At 45.3% G+C, this 19,674-nt stretch overlaps 2 protein-coding genes across 2 annotated transcripts; one reads left to right on the forward strand and one right to left on the reverse strand.

Annotated features, from left to right (window-relative positions):
* The first annotated feature begins 1,514 nt into the window (after nucleotides 1-1,514).
* gnat2 (guanine nucleotide binding protein (G protein), alpha transducing activity polypeptide 2) lies at nucleotides 1,515-6,417 on the forward strand. Its single transcript, XM_003963108.3, has 9 exons — nucleotides 1,515-1,852; nucleotides 3,738-3,780; nucleotides 4,185-4,326; nucleotides 4,443-4,600; nucleotides 4,835-4,963; nucleotides 5,043-5,172; nucleotides 5,269-5,422; nucleotides 5,572-5,796; nucleotides 6,175-6,417. Exons 1-8 carry the CDS (start codon nucleotides 1,747-1,749, stop codon nucleotides 5,760-5,762), a joined length of 1,053 nt encoding a protein of 350 aa, XP_003963157.1. The 5' UTR covers nucleotides 1,515-1,746; the 3' UTR covers nucleotides 5,763-5,796; nucleotides 6,175-6,417.
* Nucleotides 6,418-7,875: 1,458 nt separating this feature from the next.
* gnai3 (guanine nucleotide binding protein (G protein), alpha inhibiting activity polypeptide 3) lies at nucleotides 7,876-19,130 on the reverse strand. The gene is made up of 9 exons (XM_003963107.3): nucleotides 18,570-19,130; nucleotides 12,996-13,038; nucleotides 12,470-12,611; nucleotides 12,239-12,396; nucleotides 11,194-11,322; nucleotides 10,452-10,581; nucleotides 9,489-9,642; nucleotides 9,074-9,282; nucleotides 7,876-8,908 (listed from the first exon to the last, which is right to left on the reverse strand). The coding sequence occupies exons 1-8, from the start codon at nucleotides 18,685-18,687 to the stop codon at nucleotides 9,092-9,094; spliced, it is 1,065 nt and encodes a 354-aa protein (XP_003963156.1). The 5' UTR covers nucleotides 18,688-19,130; the 3' UTR covers nucleotides 7,876-8,908; nucleotides 9,074-9,091.
* Between the last annotated feature and the right edge of the window lie 544 nt (nucleotides 19,131-19,674).

The following is a 19,674-nucleotide window of genomic DNA, read 5'->3' on the forward strand; positions in this document are numbered from 1 at the left end:
AAGTTTTCATCCTGGGTTTCTGACTTGGGTAATAAATGCGCTGCGCTCTCATGCTTCCTGCTGCATGATATTTATATCATACAAGTCCATGTGCTAAGCCCCTGCCTCTCAGGTTGATCTGGGACTCTGCGGGTAATCTCGTCAACAGATCAGCAGTGCGGGGAGCGAAGGCTACGCCATCCTCAACCTAATGGGATTGTCCGCCATCGCTAGATGTGCTACCATGATTAGCCCGCTTGAAAATGTTCAGGGATTCAGGTCCAGCCCCGATCAGTTGGCGGTACAAGTTTAGTCAGTGTGACGTGGGCGTCATGTGCCTCGGGTCAAAGGTCAAGCTGCGATGTTACACTGCACAGGTTGAATCTTCACAGAGGTTCATTCTTATAAAGGTCGCCTCATAAAGAAGATTTATGATGTTTCCTCTTGACCGCAAACCCCAAATCACCTTCGAAAGCGCTGCACCCTCAGTTCTCAGGGTCCCAGTATATTAGTTCTTTAGCCGCCTGCTGAGCCAATTTCAGCCTGACGTCACTAAACTGCATCTCGGAGTGTCAGTCTGGATGAAGGGCAGGCGAAAGCTCTGTCAGATCAGATCCTCCTGAACACTCTCTGGAATTATTACCAGCTGTAGTCTGGTTTTGCTGGACACTAACCAGTGGAAATCAGCTGCCGGTGACTCCAAAGCTGCAGCCTGATCAGACGTCAGCCACCTTCATCCTGTTGGTGTTGACTGGAGAAGCAGGGGAAACACTTTCCCTGGATTCACCATTCCTATTAAGAGGAATACACACAAGTTACTGACAAGATTTTAATATTTCTAGTTTTGTTCACTCTCCTAAAATGCCATAGTGTCAGCCAGCCTGAACCAAACAGCTCAATAACCTGATATCTGGTATTTGCAAACACTCAGCAGCTTTATTTCACTATAGTTGACAAAATTAGTTGTCCTCTTATTGAATTATTGACCTCCAACCGGCCAGATTAGCACTGATCCTGCAGGCGGCAGCAGGTTCTTTATTCTGTGGGCTGAGAGAATAAGAAATAGACCCCCCCCCCCCACACACACACACACACGCCCCACCGAGTTCTGTAGAGGTGATGCAGACCTATAAAAGAAAATAATAGGACACATTATTGCTCCGAGCCCTGTGAACAGGACAGCGCTGATGGTTGCTTTATTTAGCAGCCCCCCCCCCCCCCCCCCGCATCACCTGGGATTTATGTGTCTTAACCTTAAGAAGTTTAAGGGTGGCTAATGCCTCCCTCTCTGCCTCATCCATGTGACCGAGGCCACAAAAAAGTCTGGGCAGTGGATTCCTGTGACTATTTAATTCAGTTATTTTTTTCAGTTAAGTGCAACAACAGCAATAAAGTGATGAAAACATCAAATTAAGACCGTTTTCCCAGAACCTTCCAATCACCTGCCGTGCCCTTGATTTGCCTAATTGGATTGGTTGACCAATCAGGAAGTTGCACCTCCTAAATCGGGGGTTTAAACAGGGAATTAACAACTGACTCTCTGTTACAAAGAGCCCATTCGATTTGATCCTTGAGGGAGTCCTAGCTGAACACCTAATCAACAGAGGCCCAGAAGCCAAGAAGACTCAAGCACCTCCTCTCTCAATCCCCTTCCGCCAGGAAATCACCTTTCGACACGATTAGTGTTGCACAGTTCTCTGGACCTACGCACAGACAACCGTCAAAATTTCAATCCTTGAGGACCTTGAGTTTGCGGAGGCAGAAAGTATGGGTGCAGGAGCAAGTGCCGAGGACAAAAAGTCTAAGGAGCTGGAAAAGCAGCTGCAGGAGGATGCAGACAAGGACTCCAAAACTGTCAAGTTGTTACTACTTGGTAAGTGAACTCTTGTTGCAGGAGATGATAACTCAAAGTGGCAGGTTACAGTAAGCAGCTCCACATTTGAGCATTTAAACCGCGATGGACCAGGATGAGGAGAAAAAAATGGCTTCTTAATGTCTTTTAGTGGAGTTTTGACTTTTTCAGGGTTTTTTTAAATCCCTTTTATGGTATGATATTATTAGGGTGATGTGATGCACACAGCTGACAGTGACATGTAACATCTGCTCATGATTTATGTCTGGATTATTGGAGCTGAAGGAACTCTTTTAAATGAAGGAGCTTAATGAGAGAAAGACAGGTGCTGCTGAAGGAAATTAAAGTGATGTTGCTGTTGGAGTCTGTGGTTAAAGCTCAAATTCTGGTAAATAATAACCAGTACAGCTAATTATCTTGCTGATTTAACAACAATAATCTAAAACTATGAAATCATAGTTTTGATCACATTTATCGCCCTTGTTCTCTGTAAATACTGCACAGAATGGACAGTTTTAACCCAATGAGACACAGTTATTTCTTCCAAAAGTGTGCAAAATTTCAGCTACAACAGTCAAAATGTTCAATATAATTGGCATTAATTCTGGAGAAGTGCAGTCTATGTTTATTTGGATAATTCCCTCTGTCCCACAATGAATAATGCATTTTTGATGGCTGAGGGAGGATATTGGTGCTTAAAGTAAAAGCAGCCTTTGGGCTAAATGAATCACGGCCCAGCAGTGATATGCCAATCCGATTAGCTAACTGGTTTAGCGCAGATCCACTTGTCGAGGTCTTTTTTGATCTCTCTACATACATAACTTGTGTATAAGGGCAGCGGTAAAAAATAAATTATTTTGAACAAACAGACAAGCAAGCAAACAAACCAAACTATAAGCCAGACTGCAGTCTACGACGATCAAGACCCAGAAACAACATCTTAAGGGCAGCTGAAGCAAAACAGTTCTGACATTTTTGAAGTTGCATTTGTAAAGCAGCTGGTCATTAAACATCATAAGTCTTTATTAGAACATGTGCATAACCACGTGGGCATTATGACATTATTTTTTACGTTTACTCTGCTATTTAAAGAGGCGACCACACACACTTGATTGATTGATTACATCACAGAGGACAGCGGCGGTCTCGCTGGTCAGGCAGTAACTCGGGAGGGTGAAACAGCGCCCTCATGTGGTTTTCAGTCGGCAGCTACAGTCAATGGGAGGCGAGGTTCTCCTTCAGTAAATTTCAAACCTCATGACTGTTACTGCAGCAATATAACAGTAAAACTGCACATGTCAATGCTAAAGACGGCAGATGCTATACATCTAGGAGAGTTTTAACTCACTTACTCTTTGCAGCATTTGATGGTTTAAATTCTTTTAGATGCATTTCCACCCAGAAATCAGCTTCTCATCGCAGACATTTTTGAAATGTTGAAAACCTGTTGACTTGTGACTGCTGCAATAAGCCCAGGTCAGTGAAACTCACTCCGGTTGGAGTGATAAATCCCCTAGAAGTCAGCAGCAGTCCGCAGTGTGTGCAGATCAGTTGATGACAGAATAAATACAACACAATTCTAAAATACACATTACCAAAGTGATGAATTCTGCTATTCAGCAGCATAATAATTGAAGAGTTTTATGTTGTGTGGAGTCTTTGTTGTTTTCGCTTTTGCACCATTTGACGTCAGCTATCTGAACATTCATGATGTACTTTAATGTTGACACTAATGCTCAAAAATGCATTTTCCCCCAGTTTCTTGTATGTCTGGAAGCGTTTTGTGACATAAAAGCCACAGAAGTTCTTTATAGCAATCACCCTGACAGCATCACTGAAATACATTGTTCACGTGCTGAAGACAAACAGCTCATTGACGTTGTTGCATCGTTATCTTGTCTTGCAGGTGCTGGTGAGTCAGGGAAAAGCACTATTGTAAAGCAAATGAAGTAAGTACACAGTTGAAGGACTAACAATACTTTAGTCTAATGTCACTGGTCGGACATAAGCTCCTGAATTACTGCCTGTTACAGTCAAGCCTATAGAATAAGGTCAAAAGGACAAACGTCCTGACTCTGCTATTTGCGGTTGAACCTGATGCAATGCGTAAAACGCACCACGCGGTGGCGCTGTAAGCAGCAGTATATACAATACACGGATGTGACTTTTTACCATGTAAGGACATGATCACAAGACGTATTTATGTCTGAGTTCAGTCGATTATCAAGATCCAGGGGAAATGTTTCTGTGCAGAGTGATTTCAAAACTAAAACGGATCAAAGTCCACAAAAATAAATAAATATAAAACCAATGCTTCCGATCGGTGAGAATGAAAGTTTTTCCTTGTGTCCAGGATTCTGCATCAAGGCGGTTACACAAAAGAGGAACAGCTGGAGTTTAGGGCAGTCATCTACGGCAACATCCTGCAGTCTGCTCTGGCTCTCATCAGAGGAATGGAGATGCTGACCATTGATTTCGGCTCCGGCACTGCTCAGGTCTCACACCACTCCGGAGCCTCCATCCCACATGATCAAACCACTTTCACTGGAAGCAAAACAGTGAGTGTGAGTATAAGCCAACGGCTCACTGCTGTGTGTTGATGACACCACAGGAGGACGGACAGAAGCTGCAGAACTTGGCGGACTCCATTGAGGAAGGCACAATGCCGACCGAGCTGGGCGACATCATCAAGAAGCTGTGGAAAGACTCCGGCGTGCAGGCTGCCTTCGAAAGAGCTGCTGAGTTCCAACTGAACGACTCGGCTGGATAGTGAGTCCCTGCTGGGAGTTACACTGTAGCCCGGGGGTCAGTCACACGGGAAAATGCTTTCGATAATTCGTAAAGATTTCATTTTAAGCACGACAAAGAGCAAACAAGGGATTGACATTAAAGAGCGACTCGGACGTGTGTCTGACCTACAGGGCATTGTATGGTCCCACTTTAGATGGATTTTTGTGTAGAGGCCTGGCCTGAGCGCTGTCCCCTCTCCTTCTCCGTCCTCAGCTACCTCAACGAAATGGAGAGAATCAGCAAGCCGGACTACATGCCCACCGAGCAGGACGTGCTGCGATCTCGAGTCAAAACCACCGGTATCATCGAAGAACAGTTCTCCTGCAAAGAGTTGCACTTCAGGTAAGCCTCAGTTCCGGGCCGGAGCCTGACTCCAGACTCGCCCCTGGGCCCCGCTCACGTCCTCCCTGTTGGTGAACAGGATGTTTGATGTGGGAGGTCAGAGGTCAGAGAGGAAGAAGTGGATCCACTGTTTCGAGGGCGTGACCTGCATCATCTTCTGCGGAGCTCTCAGCGCGTACGACATGGTCCTGGTAGAGGACGATGAAGTGGTGAGTGGGGGCGATGGGGCCGGTGGGATCCAGCACACGCGGGCGTCGGGACTCCGTCAGCAGCTCTCGCTGTTGCTTCTCTCTGTTCTTTTCCAGAACCGCATGCACGAGTCCCTCCATCTATTCAACAGCATCTGCAACCATAGATTCTTTGCGCTGACCTCCATCGTGCTTTTCCTCAACAAGAAGGATCTCTTCGAAGAGAAGATCAAGAAAGTGCATCTGAGCATTTGCTTCCCAGACTATGACGGTGAGACGCCGTTTGACAGATCCCTGGCAAATGAGCCGAAAGTGTGGAATTAGAATAAAATACCTATTAAAAAGAATAATAGGAGTCAGCAAAAAAGAGATGGAGCACAAAAGTGAACAAGACTGGTGATTCGTTGTGTTTCCCTTTAGGTCCCAACACGTACGATGACGCCAGCAGCTACATCAAGACACAGTTCGAGGACCTGAACATGAAGAAGGGCGTGAAAGAAATCTACTCCCACCTGACCTGTGCCACAGACACAAAGAACGTCGAGATCGTGTTCAACGCCGTGACGGACATCATCATCAAAGAAAACCTTAAAGATTGCGGTCTTTTCTAAGCGGCTTCAGAGTGGGAATGAAATTTCAAAAAAGGTGCGTGTGAACCGGGCGGCGCCGCTCTGCGGGTCTTTATTGATGCAGAGTTAACAGGGTCCAGATGAAACAGACCCCTGGCAATTCAATTTAACCCTCCCAGGGCGAGTCATATCTGGCCGTCCTGCGTTGCCTAGCAACAATTTGTCACCGTTACAGGGGCAAAAGACACGCGCCGCTGCATTAAAAGAAGCTAATTGTAAAGTCAAAAACAACAAGCGGCAGATTCTATGAACGCAGCAACAGACAGCAGCAGATGCTGACGGGTGACACCAACGGGTGACACCAACGGGTGACACCAACGGGTGACACCAACGGGTGACACCAACGGGTGACCCCAGATTCACCAGATTCAGGTGTTGTGTCTCTCCTCCGCAGACCCTCCCGTCCATCTTGAATCCCCTCGTTCATTGGCATCATCTGAGACGTGTGTACTGATGGGGCCCGGGTCCTCGGTGTTTCACGCCATCACTCCGATGCCAAATCCTGCTTCTCCTCCACTGCTCCACCTGCACAGCGTCCGAAACCAACCCAGAGAAATTAGCAATACACACACCAAAATGCGTCATTTCTCCCCCCTAAAGTTGTGCTGGTCTCGCGCTGCCACCGCTTTAAAGGTATGAAGATGGACCTCAGCCCATCCCTCCTGCTGTTTTTCTTTGCTGTGTTGTGAGCTCTGTTCACTCGGGAAAAAAAAAAACCTCTGTAAAATAAGTATGATGGCTTCTAATACTTTGATTAGCAACATCGCAACTTGTTTTTGTTGTAGTGTCTGTGGTCTTGATATTAAAAGAGTTGCTGAGCCGGGGTCTCCCAGTGCTTACAGGAATATCCAGATTACAAAGTTGTGCATGTTGTCGAATATAAATAGTGTTTTAATGTGAGGAATAAAGACCAGAAGGTCAAACAAACGTAGAGGAATTTGTACATAATCGTAGCTAATTCAGAGCGTTTGGAAAGAGATAAAAAACCAAACAAAACTACGTGGACGTATCGTTGAAAGGGAAACGTTAGAGGGATACTTCATTTTGGAAAAAGGGAATGAAAATCTATCCTTTCTTATGAAAGATTGATGAAATGTAGAGGCATGAAATAAAGATGCATTAACTTCACTCATGTCGCAGTTTCTTTGCTGCAGAGTCACATCATCTCCGCTGAGTAACGTTTGGACACACACAAACACACACACACGCACACACACACACACACACACAATGTGTCCGTTGTTCCCTCTTCTAATTACACGCTGAATGGAAGCTCATCAACAATAAACCCACTGAGACAGCGCAACAAATTAAATCTGCGGGCTCAGTTTTTACTGTAAGACTGATTCGGGGGCGTTTTTATGGTTTACAGCGATGCAGCGGGGGCAGAACAAGTCCCCCCCAACATGGCTTTTCCGAGCCCCTGGTTGGACCGCTTGCCTGAAACCCAGGTCACGTTGCTCAGTAGCATGAGGCTCCTTGTGCCATCTGGACTTCTTCCCGATGAGATGATGGAAGTTCTCCTGGGGGATCTCCGGGTGGGACGTGGCTGCTGGGACAATACAGGACGTCTCAGAGGTGCTCAATTGGATTTATGTCTGGGGAACAGGTGGGAAAGTGAATGCCATTGATGCCTCCACCATCCCCGACCCTCTGGTCCCCTCCAGCCACATGAGGGATGAGCATTGTTAAGAAATTACAGGCACATCAGGCCCAATGCAGAAGCATCTGCTCCAGCCCGTCTCCTGGGTTTTCTCCACCATCTGGAGGAGACTGGTCTGCAAGACTGCTCATCTTGCTCGCGTCTTCTTTTTACCTGTTGTCTGTTCACACAGCAGCACGTGCCTCCTTCCGCCCTGGTTGATATCCTGTTCTCAAGGATCAGGAATAATAAAATAACAACACACAACCTTTGTAGCGGGGCAGGGATGTCTGCAACCAATAAAGCCAAACAAAGCCCCCGGCTCAAGCATTTCTATTGTGTCTCCACAAATACGTGTCCGACCGCCTCCAGCACACGTTTGACTAAGAGATCTGTGCGGTGTAAAACAGGATGTTGGCCTGAGCTTTGAAAAGAGAAGAATGGAAAAACAACTTTGTGCCATCATTTAATGATGTTACAGTGAACTGGTGATACAACTGCAGAAACACCAGGAGACAAGGAAAGAGAACAGGAAATGACTCACGTTACAGAAGACGTCAGAAAATGATCTGATGACTACAGCAAAAATGTACACATAAAGCCTCCGGCTACATGGCAACTATTTCATACTTTATGCTTAATGGTTTTATTTTTCCCCCCACTATGATCCACAGAATTAAAAAATCCTGAAAATGGGGGGAATCTGAATTAATTTCCAGAGGAGTGAATAACACTAATCATGTTCAGTTTTTTTCAATGAAAATAAAGAAATCAAGCATTTTTTTCACATGATTCTCAGAGATTAATCTCATGTACAAAAATATTGTTCAATACACTTTTATCTAGGAATAATTAAAAAAGCTATGCAGACAGCCGCAGCATTGAGCACATTACACTCCATCTAATCCCAGATCCAAAGATTGTTATATACACCTGACCGGCTCACACACACCAAAACACACACACACACACCCACAGATACACACACAGTGTTGTCTGTGCAGACATTCTGTGACAGTCACACAAAACCAACATGGAAAACTACAGCCGCAACTTAACTGTGAAATAAAATAACAAATACCATCAACTAAGTGTAGTCAACGTGGTACAAATTTACGCTAATAGAAGATTCAACACAAAAAAAGTGATCATAATTTACATCAGAAATGAAAGAGTGAAACGCAGTGCTGGATTTTATGATTTTTGTTTTGGTCCTTGAACGTGTGACGAACAGAACGTGTTGATCTGAGGGTTTTACCTGCCAGCCCGGGTGATGTAAAGCTCTTAAATATTACAGGACAGCCCAGAACTCTTGCTTATTATGCATCCATTGATTCCCATATACTTTAAAAGTGATCATGGTCTCAAGTCCTCAAACGGTGGAGGTTATTTTCGGCACCCTGCGAGACCACCAGCTCAGTACAACGCATACTTTTCGATTTGTCCTCCGTGGAGGCGATGCAGCAGTCCAGAAGTCCTGATTCTCCTGGAGACAAAAGCAAGCAGGTATGAATACATACAGATGCAGAGCAAACATGTAAGCAGCTATTGTAGCAGCCTGTGGGAGCTGTCATCGGGTGCAGACCACTTTGCCTAGCGTAAGAAGGATGTCTGGCACCAAAAACCTTTACTGTCGGGATCTTCAGCTCACCTGAGCGGCCTGAATGCTTCAGTACAGCCCGATCTCACTCAGGTTGTTCTTGATAATGATGTCGGTGACGGCGTCAAACACAAACTGCACGTTCTTGGTGTCCGTGGCACAAGTGAAGTGGGTGTAGATCTCCTTAATGGCCTTCCGTTTATTCAGGTCTTGAAACTGACAGTGGATGTATTCTGCCGCCTCCTCGTATGTCTGCCCACCTGGAGCAGGAAAGAGCAGAAACAAGCTTCTGTTAACATGGATTTTGTTCTTAGGCTCAGGATTTGTTTAATCTGAACAGAAACATCTTTTTTCTGCCCCCCCGCCCCATAACGACCATGAAGGCAGACGTCTGTGGATAATAATGATTTTTCTCTGTAATCTGGTGGATTTAAGGTGAAATAAAAGGTGCAGGGATTAGTCTCACCGGTGTATTCTGGGTAGCAGATGGTGAGCGGGCTCTTGCTGATCTTCTCCTCAAACAGATCCTTCTTGTTGAGGAAGAGGATGATGGAGGTTTGAATGAACCACTTGTTGTTGCAAATGGAGTCAAAGAGCTTCATGCTCTCGTGCATCCGGTTCTGAAGAAGACAGAAGGCGTCAACATTCCCAAAACGGCAGAATCGTGATTGGATTTTCTGTCTGGTGCTGTTTGTTCTGGTTTTGGGATTACTGAACCAAGAGCCTCTGCTGGCCTGAACCACCTCTAACGAAACCCTGCAGCGGTCTAACGAGCACTGACAGTGGCCTTGTGACGCTGGGTCGATCTCACACGGAAAGCTGTTACTGAAATATAACGAAGAGGAATTGTCCATAATATTATTAGTTTTATCTCCTCAGAGGAGGAATCATGTGGGCTCAGTGCTGTGAGGATCAAAGGCAAATGAGGCCAAACAGTCTTTCTGTTGTAGGGTTGTTTTTTTTGTAGGTTGTCAGAAGAGCCTCAACTTTAATGCGTTTTAGATAACTCTTTGAAGACACGTCTCCATGTAGTTTTCGAGGTAGTTTTAATATTGCTTGTGCACCCGAGTCCTCCGTGTAGCATCATTAACATAGGTTTATGTTCGTGACTCTTCAATGTATCTTCAATGTACCTGACTCTTATTTCTTCATACGTTGATGTCAGGCGCTCTTACTTCTTTGATCGTTTTTTTTAAATGCCAATAAAACAGAGACTAAGGACATGGGACATATATGGGGAAGTGTAATAACGTCATGACACAAGTAGAAAAAGGGTTTTGATCCGATCGTGCCAAATTAATCCACCAAGAGGAACGAATTAAATAAGGTTACAAGAGCGAAAATGTTTTAAGGTATAAAAGATGAGACACTAGTGAGTTTGGATCACCAAGTAGATAAGGACGCACATTCCTCAGTGTGTTTACATTACCATCTCCTCATCCTCAGCCAAGACGAGGTCATAGTCGCTGAGGGCCACACAGAAGATGATGCTCGTCACCCCCTCAAAACAGTGGATCCACTTCTTCCTCTCTGACCTTTGACCCCCCACATCAAACATCCTGCGAACACACAAACACACAGACGTGCACCACAAAGCGAGCGAATGTTAAAGCAAATGCCCTCATTAATACATGAGAATACACCTACAACACGCATTTATGTGACGCATGTCCGAGCTGAGCTGACAAATCAGCCCAGAAGTGAAACTACGCCTGCTGCAACAGCTGCCGTTGTGTAATTCCTGCTTGTGCCTCTTCCTCTCCTTGTTTTTATGGCACTACAAAGAGGCCATTACGCTTATTGCTTCATCAATATTTAGAACTACGTGAGCCTGGCAAAACAACGTGACAACCCAATTACATTTACTGCATCCAACCTGGGCCACATTAGGATGAGAGCCGGTCAGGGGGATTTGTGACTTATGAAAGTGGTTTAAAAATCAGCCTCAGAGGAGCTTTGTCACACCAGGCCAAATCAATACGGTGCAACACTCAACATTGGGCGCAAAATAAAACACAATATTCAGTTATTGGGAGGGTGTTTTTACATTGCTTTTTTGGTGTAGATGATGCCAGGTGAGATGTTTTATTATTTAAGAGGGTGCGACAGGTTGTCGAAGCACAAACGGACCACATGGTGGCCTCAGTGGGAGGAGTTACAGCCACACTCACTTGAAGTAGAGGTCCTTGAAGGTGAAGTGAGTTTCCACGATGCCGGTCGTCTTCACACGTGTACGCAGCACGTCCTGCTGGGTCGGGACGTAGTCCGGCTGACAGATTCTGTCCAAGTCGTTCAGGTAGCTAAGAGACACCAAACGTGTGTGTAAAGACATTTGTGTGACTTTTTACCTCTGTTTTGGATAAAAATAAAACTTCACAGCCTGCAAGATTATTAATAGAAACAATAACAATGTGAAGGAATACAGTGTTTTTGGACACTTGCGTGATGAAGGGGAGGACTTCCTCTGTACACTAAGAATGATACTAAATATGGGCTCATTTTTTTTGCTGCTTGATAAACACTGGCTCCTTGTGGGTTGAGCAAAAACAGACTAACTCCACTGGTTCCTCTTGTCTCTTAGTGGGGAGCCACGACAGCTCGGCTGTTTTCACAACAAAGAAAATGTCCTTCACACTGGGCTTCTCTCTTTCGGGGCGAGTGTGATATAAATACCATGGTGACAGAAATCCTTGATCCTTTTTTTTTCTTGCATTCGATCGGTAACACAACAGCCGGCTATATTTAGCTCCGACTGTCTTGTTTTACATTTTGGTCCGAGCTAAACAGAGCTGAGGGGAGAAAAAGACTATTTTGTCGACTGAAAAGAAACCAGCGTCAGTTTCTCCATCGTGTTGCCAGTTTCCTCAAGAATGCAGCTGAGTGTGCAACAAGCTGACACAAGACTGTGGGGAACAAGACGCGTCCTGCCCCGTCTCTGCTGCAAATGTGGAAACGCTGCAGAAACGAAGCAGGAAAACTCATCCAAGTGTTCGAAATGAGGAAAACTAAATCTGTATGTCAAAAAAAAAAAAGTGGCTGAAGAGAGTGGTGCAATTTTAAAATGCACAGAAACCTCTGAGGGAAGTTTCATTTCCGTTTAAATTGAAATTGGAACAGAAACTCCCGACCAACTTTCATGGAACTTTGGTTGTTTTTGCGTTTATTCTGTGGCTGTGAGTGTTCTTGTGCGTGTGTCTGCAGAGCGCGGGTCCTCACTACGCAGCTGAGTCGTTGAGCTGATACTCCCGCGATCGATCGAAGCACGCCTGAACGCCGCTGTCGGCCCACAGCCTCCGGATCACGCTGCCCAGCTCTGCTGACATCACTCCCTCCTCCGCCGAGCTGGCCAGGGCGAACAGCTGACGGGCATCATCCTGGACAAAAGCAGCAACTTCAGTAGCTGTTCGAGGGGTCCTTTATACGCCAGCTGAGGCAAGTTTAACTGACCGCCCGCGCAGAGTCCCCAAACTCGATCTTTAACCGCCCCATCGCCCTGATGATGGCCATGATAGACTGGATGGTGTTGCTGTACACCACCAACTTGTACTGTTTACACTCCTCTTCTGAGTAGCCGTCTTCATGGATGATTCTGAGAAACAAGCAAAAAGGCTTTTTAGGGCCCCAAAGAACAGCACAAAGACAGACCTTTGCAGGAGACATCACAAATATTAAAAAAACAAACCCTACAGCTCTGTCATTAGTGCTGGGTTTGAGCTTCAGCGAGCATGAAGTGTGCCTAATGTGGGAACCAGGGGAGTCTATTCAGTTCCTGCCAGGCAGTGACTGGATTCTGAGGCCATTGTTTAACAAGTTACACAAAGGAGTCCTTCCTCCTGTGCCTGATGGCACTGTAATGAGGCTGCGCCATCACTTTTTTTTTGCCTTTCTTTTCCTCCTTAAAATGGAGCTACAGCTTTCCCACACAACGATATGAACAGTCACATTATTAAGTCTGTCGGCAGCTCTTACTTACTTCATCTGCTTTACAATTGTGCTTTTCCCAGATTCTCCAGCTCCTGAAAATGGAGATATAAATTACAGTTTAGTATCAATTATCACAGTTTCAAGCAATCCATCAGAGCAGCCATTAATCACAGCTAATCAAAGCTAATCTGACCATTTTTAATCACTGTTCCTACAATGAGACACATTTATTTTGCACCAAAGAAGAAGCTAAGTGGAACGTGTGACCTGCTCAAAAGGGGGACAATTGAGTCTAGAGGACACTTTGAGATTAATCGACAGAAAAAGCTCGATACCAAACCAGACATCTGTGGTAATTAAACAATGTATTTGCTGCAAACTGGAACAGGACAGAAGCTCAGCAGCAGAGAGGATGATGGGAAACAATGAGCCGCGGTGCCTCTCTGCAAAGTGACAAAATATGAGCTGATGACGAACTTGGCTGATATCAAAGTCTCACTCAGCCTCCACAAGAGGACCATTGTCATGTGGACGGGGGAAAAAGGGATTTCACAAGATTTCTTCAGCCAATCAGCAGGCAGGAAATGATGGTCGTGCTTGTGGCTGAGCCGACGCTCTTCCAGCAGAGACAAACCCAGATATCATGCTGCTCCCTGTGTCTGAGAGGAGCTATAAAAAGACCACATCAATGAGTCTGGCTGAAATATGACACCAAAAATATAGCAGGTCCAACCCCAAGCTTTACATTATATGAGAGTGGAGGAGTCTGCCCTTTTCTCAGTTTTAACTCGAGCATCCATGACAGACAAATGATGCTTTATTGGACAGAGAAATTGCTCTTTTTATGGCCTCCAAATTTTTGACCGTTTCAGGAACTGCTTGTGTCTGACTCCCTTTATTAACCATCCAGTTCTAATTATTGTAAAACTGGGATTAACATTTTAAGGAAATAGGCTGCAGATTCTCACCATTGTGGGTTAAAAAACTGCTTTATTTATTTAAGGATGGGGACGCGCTTGGCACAAAGACTGGAAACAGGAAGAAACGACAAATCTGACCTAAAAAAGGGGATGGAAAATCAAGAGATTCATGATCCTCTGATCTTCTTTGCTCCGTGCGACAAACCACATATCTGATTCCCTCTAAAGAATGAAACTGTCTCCTCAAGATAAATGCCTAAATAAACAATTGGAGATCAGAGGTCAACCAACATAGCTGGAAAAACCCAACTAGATTTCACATCTTAAACCTGCCTGGTCCCAGTTTGCTTCTTTATGACTCAAACTAATTACATAATTAATTAAAAACATGTCAAATCGATCTGTCCTGGTTTTTAGCTCATAAATTCAGGATAAAAACGCGTTGACAGTGCTGCGGCTCTAAGATTAGTCTTAGTTTGAAGTCGGCACCATCAGGCTGCTCCTGGGCAATGAATGGGATATTCTGTTGTGGTGAGACAGTCATATGGTCCTCAGGTGCCTGCTGAATCACTCCAGAGTCAGCCTTTCTTATTCAAGGCAAACGAGGATTCAAGCATGAGCACGCAGGAAAGGTTACTGTAGGTGCCACATGCATCCGGAATTTACCGATCTGAAATTTCGGATCCGAAAAGGGTGGAGCGGTGGACGAGGAGATGAGCCGATATTCTCAGGACAGATGGATGAAAAGAGGACGCACTGTATCAGAGGCTCCGTTCAGATGGCTGTCAACAAGAAAACAAATCCACAAATTCACAGGCGACACACATGAACACCCACTCACCCAGACCAAGCAGGGCGGGCGGGGACAATTGTGCTGCCTTTCCTCACTTCTCGTACCGTCTCTCAGATTATTTTTTTCCTTTATTGGTCAGTCAACTGTGGCCTTCTGATACAAATTGACTCTGGACGGGGATTTTTGTCTGTTTCTTTGGGAGTCACTGTCAAAATTCACTTTGAAAAGGAAAGAAGAACCTTCTTTGTGGCGCAACTGGAGGATGTTTTCATTGGCTGTGGCGCTTCGGCTCTCCGGCATTGGGGGGAATTTCGTTGGAGCAAGCAATGAAGAAACGCTGCCTGGGAAACTCCCACCCACCCACACCGAGCTCTGTGGTCAGCACTTAAAATGATGGTTTCCATTCAGTGAGAATTTTAGTGCTCTGCTGTAAGATAGTCTATGCCTGTATCGGCTAACTGAGCCAGCATCCACGACAATATTTGCGTCTGCAAAAGGCCCCTCTGCATTTAGTGTCTCCGACACACAAATGTGCTCAAGAAGACAGTGGAAACTGATAGAAATCAACCGCCTCCGTGAAACGGCAGGAAGTTTTGTTCCTCTCACATCTGACAAATTCATCGCATGAAGAAATACAAGATAATGTTAAAAAAAAAAAAAAAAGGGTTAGACTCTGTGAGGCTGCCGGATTTTACCTCCGCTCAGGAGAGACCCTCAACAATAAAATCACACATGTCATAATCAACATCCTGGGCTTGGACGTGAAGGAAAATGCTAATGGAGAGGCTTCAGGAAGACCGTTAGCACAAATGTAGCGATTATTCGATTTCACAGACTGATTTGATAACAGCAGCCGAATCAGCCATTAAATCGATTACTCGGTGCTCACATTTACTCTGGTGACATGCTGCAAATTGAGATTTGTCAGATTACACGGGATCACGCTACAGAAGAGACGGGGACAACCAAGTGCACCTAAAAATGTCTGTTCGTGTGGACAGCTCTGAAACTCAGAGGCTTGACGTAAGCGGATGTGTTTGACGGTGGGTGACTGTCACGTCTCAGGCCTTCAGAGCTAAAAACCAAAACCAAAAGACCAAAAACCAGCACCTGAAGGCAACAGGGCTCAACCGTCAGTACGTTTACATGCACAGCTTGAACATATCGTGCATGTAAACCGGCCCTTGGTGTCTCCTCGGAGCAATGGAGAAAGTCGCATAACTGTAATGGAGATGTACGTATCTTCAAAACAAAGTTGCGCTTTTCTGGTTGGCACGTGATGTCACGTGATGGGGTCGACAGGAAAGGGGGCGAACAGACGCATATCACCACCTAATGTTGAAGAGGACGACATCATCTGGTCAGTTATCTGACTGTAAACTGGGGCAAGGACCAAATTCAGATGAGACGCCAAATGAGTGAAACTCGATTAATCTACGCAGTTAAACTCTTGGCTCTTGATCTTTCCACCTTTAACTCTGGGGGTCCTTCCATTTTCTTGGCAGGCTCGTTTTTTCCCCCCATTTTTCAGACTGAGAAGCAGGATTCTCTGGTCTGATGGAAGCAAGACTGATCTATGTTTTGAGTATCATGTTCGGAGGACAGTAGACAGAGCAGAGCTTGTGTCATCAAACCCAAGAGGAGGATGTGACTGCTGCCAAAGGTGCTTCAAACAGGCACTGAGGTCAATGCAGCATTTTAAAAAAATGTCTGAAATTCTCTTTTCACTTGGGATTATTGGAGTTGTAGATTGATTATTTGAACCCTGCTGCATTTAGGATACCACTGCTGCCACAGAGGGTGGACAGAGGACCATTAAGTATGACTTTAACACAGCTAAATCATTTAATCCTGAACCGTGGGGACAGAAGCGCTAGCATCCAAACCTCTTTTCACACCACTGCTGTCTGTCGGCAACGCTACATGCAACAGCTGGAATTAAAACCTGGGGAGGATGAAGCCCCAGCGTGTCCATCTTCAGCTTGTGTTGCAGACGTTGGAGGTGTTTTCCACATCATCTGTGTACTTTAAGGGGGCTGTGAGCCCAGCAGCGCGTTTTCAGCATTCAAATTCTCCACTCCATATTAGCTTTTCCTCCTTCCTTATGTGGGATTTCTTAAATTTCAAATGTGCCGTCACGATAACTCTTGTTCACTGTTTTAAAAACAGAGGAAACGTTTCTCGGTTCAAGCCCTCAACTGCAGCAGCAAACAATATCTCATGCTCACACATTATCAGATAATCTTACTCAGGGGTTCTTTTAGCTTCTCTTAGGAAATTATCAAGGAAGGAAAAAAACGCATCGTTTACTGGCAGAATGTGTGAGATCATCACAAGACCATAATGGTGGCGGGAAAAGCTGTAGGAAACACTCAAAAGCCCCCCCGCTTCAAATAGAAACAATGACCAGCTGGAGTTTCCTATTATCAAAGTGATTTATAATAAAGCTAAATAATAAAGAGAGCATTAAAACGTCCCACTCTGCCGTGCTGGGACAGAGTTAATCCCCCACACATCCGTGCGGGCCACACCCACCGTGTCGGAGTTGCTGAGCGTGTGTCGGAGTTGCTGAGTGTGTGTCGGAGTTCCTGAGTGTGTGTCTGAGACATCAGTCGCCCAGAGTGTTGAAATGTTGAGTGAAACTGGAAGTCCCTGATATTACTTCATTTTAAAGTGACAAAAGTGAACAAAACAGTTTCAGTCCATTAACTCCAATGACAAGCGATAAAAGAAGAAGAAGAATTAAAAAAAAATCCCTTAGCTGATCAATAGATGTTAATACTGATCAATTTGTTTCCCTGTCTCATGTGGGGAAAGCAACTTTTACTGGTTGGCTAGGACCTGCTAGGTGGAGATGCTGCCATTTTGCCTAAAAAAGTCAAAAGTTATTTTTTTTCCGATAAATCACATTTAAAAAAAACCCATGCAGCTGAACTTCCCTCTTTGATTCAGCTCCGTCTCTGGCAACTGCTGTGAGCTTGAGCTCGGATGACTGAACTGACTTTTCCACTTCTCTGTTCTCCGGAACTCCCGAGTTGGGTGCGATTGTTTTCAAACCCAAATGTGAGCAGAAACCTCCAGTCAGCAGTCACATCACGAGCGCTGCCTCCGTCTTTGACTACTTTAGCTACTTCCAGGACTCTAGTAGCTTGACCCGACCCTCCTGTTCCCGGACCTTTCCGCTGGTTTGCATCATTTTTGGATAACAATGATGCTAACGCGGAGGTCCAGCTGCAAAAGTCCACACATCAGCACTATCAGCTCACTGAGTCAATCACCCGCCAACGCCTAACCGCCCGTCCAAATCCTTCTGAGCGGAGCTACAATCTTCTTTTATCCCAACCCACTTTAACGGTGTCGTTGGGGCGAAATGAAAGTGGAAAAACTAAAATGCCACACCAATGTCCTCCTCTTACTATCCTAAAGTTTGTTACGCTCCTCTCAGTGGAGCACAAGAACATGCAGCCCATGTGGCACGCGCAGGGCCACACATGTCCTCCATCTTCCTGATGATGGCACCTTGACATTGTTGGCCCGCACGCCTCCCGGCGGCTCCCATGTTTGCAGACGCTGAAGTCAAACACAGACGCAGCGACTTGTGTGACAAGTGTCAACACGCGGCAGAATTAGTCTCCTGTGGACATTTGCACTGTTTTGGTTTATTTAAGGGACTTGGGTTATTGCCCCCCCCACCACCAACATCTGGTTCGCCTCCACTGAGTCAGAGGACAAATGACGAACCACAGCTGGATTACGGCAACAGGAAGAGAAGGGGGGTGGGGGGTAAATATCGGACAGGCCGTAAGGACGGAATTGGAAAGTGGAAAATAAAAGCTACCCGAACTCGAGTAACCACCCGAAATGATTTCACCCGTTGACGAGATATCAGAAAACCCAGTTGAAAGCTTACCGAGCAGAAGCAGCTTGACTTCTCTGGAAGCTTTGTCTCGGTCTTCCCGCAGATTCTTATCAATCATTTTACTCCTTTCCACCGCAGCTTTGTCCTCCGCGCTGATCGTGCAGCCCATGTCGGCTCTCTGGACTCTCGACTGTCGAACTCCGGGCTCAGCGGTGCATGAGTTGACGGAACGACCGTCCAACAGCCCCCGGGGCGGTTTAAAGTTTCCCCGTCGAGCAGAAGCGGAGAGAGAGAGAAGAAAAGGCGTTGGCACCGAAGACTCGACCGTCCAAGTGTGGAGCAAACGCGCACAGAGGTGTCACACAGTCCGCTCACTTCTCTACTGCCCGGTGGTAAAAATCCACGAGGTGTTCTAACATAAAATGTCCAACCGTGTGTACTTTAGAGACGCACCCGCGACCGAACGTCAATAAAAGTAGAATAACAGCGAAGCTACGTAAAGTAAAAACTTGTTTGAAATATGCCAATATCCTGTTTATACGACTGCAATAAAATACTCCGGATTTTCGCAACGACGGGAACAACTGTTGCTGCTGCGCAGTCGCGCGCTCATCCAGCTGATCCAGCTGCAAATTAAATTGAATAGCGGCGAAAGGGCTGCTGGGAAATGTAGGCAGGGCGTATTTCTGGGCGATCAAACATATGAATTCTCCTAACCGAGGATTATAAATCGAACAATACATCAATGAGGGGGTTTTAAATAGATTCGGAAATATTTTTGAGGCAGAATCAAAACCTTTGTTGGGACCTTCCACTTATTTGAGCTGCCGGACTGTTACCCGAGAGTCATGTGTTGTGTCAGAGCGCCCCCGGTGGATTGTCTTTAGAACTGCAGGCGTGAATTTCAATCTCTGCTTACGTGACAAAGTTTTATAATCGTCACATTCGACTGGGGATGAGATAAGGTAATTGTGGCACAATATAAGATTACTCACTCCATTTGAAAGTCTAGAATTCGAATCATACCTTCAAGCACAGTATCTCATAATACAACGCTACTACTACTACTACTACTACTACTACTACTACTACTACTACTAATAATAATAATAATAATAATAATAATAGTAATAATAATAATAATAATGATAATAAT

The sequence above is a fragment of the Takifugu rubripes genome, chromosome 3, assembly GCF_901000725.2.
Source record: "Takifugu rubripes chromosome 3, fTakRub1.2, whole genome shotgun sequence".
NCBI classification, from domain to species: domain Eukaryota; kingdom Metazoa; phylum Chordata; class Actinopteri; order Tetraodontiformes; family Tetraodontidae; genus Takifugu; species Takifugu rubripes.